General features: G+C 37.6%; 1 protein-coding gene and 1 long non-coding RNA gene across 3 annotated transcripts; one reads left to right on the top strand and one right to left on the bottom strand.

Annotated features, from left to right (window-relative positions):
- The first annotated feature begins 861 nt into the window (after positions 1-861).
- On the top strand, positions 862-3879 carry LOC107643476 (zinc ion binding protein). 2 transcript variants are annotated; one of them, XM_088488820.1, is made up of 12 exons: positions 862-1038; positions 1154-1267; positions 1361-1479; positions 1634-1680; positions 1770-1870; positions 2303-2390; positions 2504-2612; positions 2712-2883; positions 3010-3081; positions 3233-3319; positions 3464-3552; positions 3644-3817. In XM_088488820.1, exons 1-12 carry the CDS (start codon positions 934-936, stop codon positions 3675-3677), a joined length of 1137 nt encoding a protein of 378 aa, XP_088344946.1. In that variant the 5' UTR covers positions 862-933; the 3' UTR covers positions 3678-3817. The 2 variants fall into 2 exon arrangements, with proteins under 2 accessions (XP_088344946.1, XP_088344945.1); XM_088488819.1 differs by having other exon boundaries at positions 863-1038; positions 3233-3346; positions 3644-3879.
- Positions 3880-5664: 1785 nt separating this feature from the next.
- Positions 5665-7379, bottom strand: LOC107643477 (uncharacterized). The gene is made up of 4 exons (XR_001620866.3): positions 6963-7379; positions 6707-6868; positions 6362-6612; positions 5665-6280 (listed from the first exon to the last, which is right to left on the bottom strand). It is a non-coding gene; the product is annotated as an uncharacterized LOC107643477 (long non-coding RNA).
- Positions 7380-8245: the final 866 nt, after the last annotated feature.

The raw sequence follows: 8245 nt of genomic DNA, 5'->3' as shown, positions 1-8245 counted from the left end.
TCCCCATACTCAATTAAGAGGTTGCGGGTTCGAGTCTCCTATCTTTCCAAATTTTGCCAATGAGTAATAGCTCAAATGGCATAGACTTCCCATACTCAATTAAGAGGTTGCGGGTTCGAGTCTCCTATCTTTCCAAATTTTTAGCCAATGAGTAATAGCTCAAATGGCATAGACTCCCCATACTCAATTAAGAGGTTGCGGGTTCGAGTCTCCTATCTTTCCAAATTTTTGCCAATGAGTAATAGCTCAAATGGCATAGACTCCCCATACTCAATTAAGAGGTTGCGGGTTCGAGTCTTCTATCTTTCCAAATTTTAAGCCAATGAATAATAGCTCAAATGGCATAGACTCCCCATACTCAATTAAGAGGGCGGGTTCGAGTCTCCTATCTTTTCAAGTTTTTAGTCTGAGTAATAGCTCAAATGGCATAGTCTCTCCATACTCAACTAAGAGGTTACGGGTTCGAGTCTCCTATCTTTTCAAGTTTTTAGTCTGAGTAATAGCTCAAATGACATAGTCTCCCCATACTCAACTAAGAGGTTACGGGTTCGAGTCTCCTATCTTTGATAAAAAAAAATAAATAAGTGGACTAATCACCAATGAGTTATAACTCAAATGGCATAATCTTCTCATACTCAATTAAGAGGTATCACCAATGAGTTATAACTCAAATGGCATAATCTTCTCATACTCAATTAAGAGGTTGCGGAATAAGTGGACTAATCAAGTAATCCGTTCAAGTTGTTTTTTTATTTTGTTTTTATCTTATCACTAAAAATCCGTTTATTGAAAATGATAATGGACTTTGCTCAACTAATCAATCTTGGTCCAAGATAACATAGAAATGGGCCCTAGTGGGCTTGGAGACTTGGGCTGGGCCACACACGCCATGCACATGAGCACCGATTGCAGAGAGAAACGTCGGAGGAGAAGATGGAGTGCGCCGCGAAGGGCAGCGGAAGAACGCGCTGCACCGGCGCCGCCACCAGGCCCTGCGCTCGCTGCGGAGCCGTCGCTTATTGCTCTCTCTCTCATCAGGTCCCTCTCTCTATCTCAATTTCTGATCCGCAGTTTTGAACATATTTTCGCTCGCTGAATAGTTCTGCGTTTCACAAATTTCTTCATATCTCTCCGTTTTTTCTTTGAACCCTAGATTGAACACTGGAGTAGCCACAAACATGAGTGTGATAGGTTAGAGCAACAGATGGAGAGTGTGCATTTACTCAATGATTTTCCTTTCACTTTCTCTCAAGAAGCTACAGTTCAGGTGATTTCTGATTCTAACAACCTTCAAAGAAAACATTGTTACCGTAAAGTGTTCATATATGTTTTTTTTATGCTAATTTAGCTTTTTCAACAGATTTGTTTGAAGCAGGAAACTAGGTGTTCTTTCTTGAGCAAGAGGGGAATCCATCAAAAGGGGATGTGGATGATCGAATGCCGTTGTGGCGAATCGTCTGCTTCATTTGATTGTTTACGGTTCTCTTGTTTCCTTCAAGCTTCATATTCTGAAACTTTTTGTTAATCAAAATTATGTTTGCCCTAATCATTACAAAATAGAAAGTTCAGACATTTTATGGTGTATTTACTTGGCTTAGAACAAGCTTTGGTCTAAGGAGTTTAGTTTTGGCAGGTTAAACAACAGTTGGGATCTTCCAAGAAATTTGTATCCTTGTTATGGTAATACAATTGAAGCTTGTTTCTCCATTCCAAGTTCCTCATATGTATTAAATTGAAAAGAAAATAAAATCCAATATATAAATGTTTAGCACCCGAATCTCAAATTCCGGTGCAGTTGCATAGTTGGAGTGACTACTATAATTGGAGGTGCATTCCACTGGACTCGCCTGCTGCTCTGCTGCTTCACTGGGTATGATTGTGTAGCCCCTTTTCTTTCTTTTTTTCTTTCTCAAAAGTGTCTATCCCATTTCACTGGGTATGATTATGTAACAATTAGGCTTTTTTAGTTTGTTTGTAACTAAAGAAGTACAAGAAGGGGAATGGACCTAATCTTTTGATGTAGTTAATGTTAGATGGAATGTGCAGGGCCTTTAAAACAATTTTCCCACTAGTGTTTGAAAATATTTAAAAAAGAAAAGAATTTCTAATTTCACCTTGCAAATTATAAACTGGAACTTGCGGAATGTATTTGTTTTCTGTTGACTACTTAATAGAGCAGAAACCACCATTGAAAGTTTCCTCCTCTGATAAAATTAGAGGTGTAAGAAGGATATAACCCACAATATCTTTGATAACTTCTTTTATTTTTTATTTTTTAAATTGTATGCTTTGCCTGTTTCAGCCACTTACAATATATCATGCTGCTCAACTAGTTGGAATTGGAACCCTGAATCCTGAAGTCTGTGATAAGTTGTACCTACATTACCTTGGTATATAATTTCTTAAAAACTCCCCGTTCTTTTGAAGCATTCAAATTTAAATATGAATTCTTTTTTACACTACATATTCAAGCATTAATGATCATTTTTTTTTTTAATGGAAGGACCTGAGAAAGAATTGCTACAACTAGATGTATTTGGAGAACTACAGGCACTCTTCCCCGGCGTACATATTCATATTGAACTTGTTGGACCTGCAATTCCTCCACAAAGGTCTGATGCATTGCTGTAATCAGTAAATAAATGTTCTATGAGCTGATACTCGACACTACTTGCTCTAACTATTTGTCCTTCATCCCTCCGTGTTAACAGGGATGGTGAGAAGATCAGCATTTCCAGATATGCTTCTTCCAATGAAGACCAGAGTACCTGCAAATCAGCGAGTGAAAATGCCATTTTATCAACACAGAGTGGCATTACTTCGGCAGTAACACTGCAGCTGTGGCATGGACTCTATCACGACCGATATAGAGATATTGTTAAGGTATCTAATTTAATATTAGATAAGAACCAATATAAAACTAATATTGAGAAATGCTTGTTCCTGAATTCGAATATGTTGCTGTACTTGAACACAATAAATTCCTCTTAATTAACATTATACTTGCAGGATTCCTCCCCTCATCTAGTGATTGCTCCAAATGGTGGCATTGCTGCCTATCCAAGTTGGTTACCTAGTATTGTATGTCATTACCATGTTCTTATCCTTTATTTTGGTGTTAGTTATAGGTTCTACCTTCCTCTTTATTATTGTACTTAAACAAACAACAATTAGGGTATATTCGAAGTGCGTTTTATGTTACTCCTTTTCTATTTTGGTGTCAAAATAACAGGAGTTAATTGAAAAACTAGATGTCCCAGCCGTTTTTACTGATTATTGTGAGGAAGCTTGTCATCTTGCAGCAAGTTGCATTGAGAATGTAATTAGTCGCTCTTTTAGACTGCCTGTAAGCTTTTATTAGTTCTTTTTCTGCTTGTAATTGGTCTCTCTCTCTCTCTCTCTCTCTCTCTCTCTCTCTCTGTCACCCTGTCTTCTAATGAATTATTGTGAATTCTCCTTGTAGGTTCAGGTAAATCCTTTCAGGCAACCTATTGCTGTGGAAGATAGTGTGTTGTTGCTTCCCTGCTACTCAAATTGCTTTGTTTTTGGAATGTAAAGAGCCATCCTCTGAAATGATTGAGCTAATTTTCACTGATACTAACACCAAGATTGGCCTAACTTGTTGGAACTTTTGTGTACGTAGAAGTGCTGCCAGTTCGATGGTAGTGACCCGTTGAGGGAATCATAGTTGGCAATCACCTCTTATCCATCTTGTCTTCCACATGCAACATTTCCATTGATTGCTAAAATTCAACCAACCTTCAGTCTAGTGGAAATGCTAATCATATGTTAATAAAATATACTTTGTTTTACAATAGAGACTCTGACTGCTGTTAATATTTTGTTACTACAATGAACAATGTTATTTACCCAGACTTATTTGTGGCCATCTCAGTTTGTTAGTAACTTAGTATAGTCTTGCACTCTTCTTAGGTCATGTGTTCAAGTCACTTTTCGGACCCTCATTGTTCAAAAACGAGAGAGAGAGAGAGAGAGAGAGAGAGAGAGAGAGAGAGAGAGAGAAGCATAAGGTATATATGATGAGAAGAGTAGAGAAATTAACCAAAGTGGTTTGGCTAATATAGTGCTTGTGAATTGTGATAGTGAAGTAGAGTAGTGGAGTAGCTATAATCTAGTGGCATGCCAGCAAATTGATTTTAGTAGAGAAATTAAAATCAATCATAAATAGAGCAATTAATTATGAGATGGGGGTGTGCATATGTGTAAGCCTCTAAGCTGTTGGTGATAGTGAAGTACAATTTCACTTTTCTTATTATTTTTACTTTATCTCTGTTTTCTTCTCCAAAAAAAAATATAAATAAATTCTCTATTTATTGTAGTTGAGCCAAGTCATCAACAATTATTAAAGTGAAATCATTTAACAAATTTATTATATTTGAACCGTATATAGGTAGATGTATGACATTAACATACTATATATGCCTCGACTGCTAAATAACGATAATGATATTAAGGATATTAGGGGAAAATTTTTCTTTAGAGAAAAGGTTAAGAAGTCAAGGATAATGGTGAAGTTGTAGAAAAATTTATTACAAGCATTAAAATAAAAATAAATAAATAAATAGTTTTACCAAATTGATTGATTGATTGAAACAGGTATTTGTACTTTTAAATACTTTTAAAAATCACAAACTTCTCATTTTATTTTTGATAAATCAAGAAGATAATAACAATTTTTAAATCATTCGAGTACTTTTGAAAACACTAAAAATAAATTTTTTTTAAAATTAATTTATATTTATTAAAATTAAAAAGTCTAATATAAGTGTCCATGTTATATATGTCTTGTCATCATGTTCTGTGCCTTGCATTTGTAGTAAGATTGGATGAGTTTATTGACAACAATTCAAGTGTCCAACACTGTAAAATATGGTGTGCCTTATTAGCGTGGTTTGACACTATTGATTGACATAATCGCATTTTAAAATTTTACGTATCCCATGCTAAGATACTAGTAAATAGTAATTGCCCTATAGCCAATAATTTATCTGCATCTATCTCATCCCATCCATCAACCTTATTGATTTGAAAAGCCAGCCAAAGGCCTCTTGACATCTGATCTACTCAGGGGTAGCAATGGGGTGGGTGGAGGCGGATTTTTGTTTTATCCGATCCCACCCTACTGTACAACAATCTGTATAGAATCCGTCCCTCTTCTACCTGCGGGTAGTAAAACATTGAATCTTAACCCGCTCCTGCGAGTACTCGCTCCTATAATTATTAAAATCCAATAAATTAAATTAAATTTCAAAATGTATATAACCATCATTACATACATAACATAAATTAAAGTAAAAATTTAAATATGATACAATATTATTAATCATTTACTAATTATTTTACATATATTATACATATTATATATTAAAATTATATATATTATTTATATAGCGGGACAGGTAGGGACGGGTATTACCTAAACCCAACTCCGTCCCGCCCCTCCTAAAAATCCATCCCGCTAAAAACCCGCTCTGATGCAGGGCGGATAATCGGATAGGAGCGGGGTAGATACCCGCGAGTTCAGGTGGTATTGCCATCCCTAGACCTACTATTAAAATCGCAAATCAACACACTGGTTTTGGAAAATAATAAAGAACACGTAGCAACACATGCACTCATGCAACTTTAATTTAAACCACTATAAAAAAATAAGCACCGAATAAAAACGGTAGTTTATTGATAACCATAGTCTGTAAAGCCATAGTTAGTGTTTTAATTAATTTTTATAGAATAGGTGATTAGTGTTAACCATAGTTAACAATAAAGAAAGACCAAAAGAAAACAGAAGACCAAAGTCCAAAGAGAAAGCACAGTATTCATTATTGGCTACTGTAGTGTGAGTGTGAGCGTGAGTGAGTTGAATCTTAATTCCTAGTCCTTCAGAGAATTGTGCTGCATTTTGGAGGTATTGCATCGTTCAGGAGAGCCAGGATGAGCAGAGACACACTCAAGCCCAGGGAGCACCTCAGGCAAATGTTTAAATTCATATAATTTCAACATTTTGCAGCATTAGCAACATAATCACTCCAACCAAAAGGTGACCACTACTGAGAAGCACTGCTCTTTCCTGCTCCTGTCACTGTCTTGCATCAGGACGCTCAGAATACAGTGCTTTCAATTCATGCAACATTTTGCGGCATTCTGGAGAATTCATTGGAGAAACAGGCCGATAGCACCTCATATAAATCTCCGGCTCAGTCACCTCCTGTAGGTTGTAATCCTCCTCCTCCTCCTCTACTTCTATATGAGGGCTTTCAGACTGCAATGGTGATAGTATATATAGTTAGTGATAAACACGATATGGTAGAGGGAAAAAAATTATGAGGCTTCAAAATCAAACCTCCTCACTAAGCAGTTCAGCTTCACCCAAAGGGGAAAAATTTGACAACATATACTTTATACACTTGGAATGATCGTGCAGCATTCCTAGTTCCTCAAAGACATCAAAGTCAAGAGGAGGCGGCTCAACCACGGAGTTTGAAATGTCAGAAAGGGCCTTCCTTCTAGCGGTGACAGATTTCTCAGAATGCCGATTGATAGAGACATCAAGGGCTTTCTTTCCACATTTCTTGGCCTTCCCGGAAACTGCACCTGCATGCCACCATCAAGGATTAGCTTACAAACGTTAAACACCAATAGAGATTGTGATACAATATTCTGGAAACCAGTGGAACAATAACAGTACCCTTCAGGTTCCGTTCTTGAGTCAGCAATCTTGAATCAACAGAGACATGAAGAGCTTTCTTTCCACCAGCCTGATTAATGGGCTTTCCTGCATTGGATAGATCACCAAGTGGTTTTCTTCCACCACCAGCCCCACATTTCTTGGCCTTTCCGGAAACTGCACCTGCATGCCACCATCAAGGTTCAGCCTACAAACGTTAAACACCAATAGAGATTGTGATGCAACATTCTGGAAACTAGTGAAACAATAATTATACCCTTCAGGTTTTATTCTTGAATCAGCAATCTTGAATCAACAGAGACATCAAGAGCTTTCTTTCCACCAGCCTGATTAATGGGCTTTCCTGCCATCTATGTTTCTATAATTCCTCAAGCGTCAGAGGATTTGTACTTTGAATTTTTCTGAGGTAGGGAGAATATCAGACTTGATAGCCACGGGAGAGGATCAGCGACGGCGATGGAAGACCTTCCGCGACGAAAGCAAAGGATGGCGACGGCGCTGGTTGACGGGAGACCTTCAGCGATGGTGGGGGAATGACTTCGGCAACGGCTAAGCTTGCACGGGAGCCTTTGAGATTTCACTTCAGCGACAGAGGATTTGAAGTTTGAATTCGCACGGAAAATAGAAATTTGGGGCTAGGGTTAGTATTACATCACTTTTTTTTTTTTTTTTTTTCAAAGTTAACAAAGACTTTTATTGCATCATAAAAGTGGTACAAGTGTCCAAATGCAGGACATGAGATAGAGAAAGTGGGATTTTCCCAAATAAAAAACTCACTAAAGGCAAAGTGAATAAAACTGAACCAAACTTAGCAGGGAGAATTGGGGAAAAAAAAACAAAAAACCTAAGACTGTGAGTTTAGTCTAGAGAGATGAATTGTTGCGCCAGGTTTACTGACATTTGAAATGTCTCTTCCGGCGTTTGGTTTGTGTGCTCAAAGACCCAAAGGTTTCTTGCCTTCCATATGTTCCAACAGATACTTGCCACAAGACCCATCAACCTCTTTCCATCATGTTGCCGCTCAAGCTTTGTCTTCAATTCCTGCCACCATTCAAAGAACTGGTCACCGGTAGGATGTGGAAGGTGCAGGTAAATCTGACTTCTACTCCAAATGTCTTGGGCTTTGTTGCATGTAATTAGGCAGTGGGTGATTGACTCTGATTGCGTGTGACAATAAGGGCAAAGTGAACTTGTACTTGGAAATCTGCGATGGATGAGTTCTAGCACTGGAATTCGACCATGGAGGCATTTCCAGATGAACATCTTCACACTGGGAGGGACTTTCAACTTCCCCAAGTGCTGCCAAATATGCTTTTGCTTCATGTGGTCAGGGCAGTGCTCTAATGGAGGGTGAAAAAATAGGTAAGCAATGTTATAACCTGAGGCCGTGTCATACATTTTAGATTTGTTGAGACTCCATTGAAGCACATCTTCTCCATCTACAGGTTGAATTGAGTAGATTCTGCTTTGAATTTCAGGGTTAGTATTACATCACTTAAAGTATTATAATCTCATCTAAATATAAACTAAATAAATATT

Source organism: Arachis ipaensis, chromosome B5, assembly GCF_059453495.1.
Source record: "Arachis ipaensis isolate K30076 ecotype BB chromosome B5, ASM5945349v1, whole genome shotgun sequence".
In the NCBI taxonomy this organism is placed as follows: Eukaryota; Viridiplantae; Streptophyta; class Magnoliopsida; order Fabales; family Fabaceae; genus Arachis; species Arachis ipaensis.
This window is presented reverse-complemented; position numbering and strand designations above follow the sequence as displayed.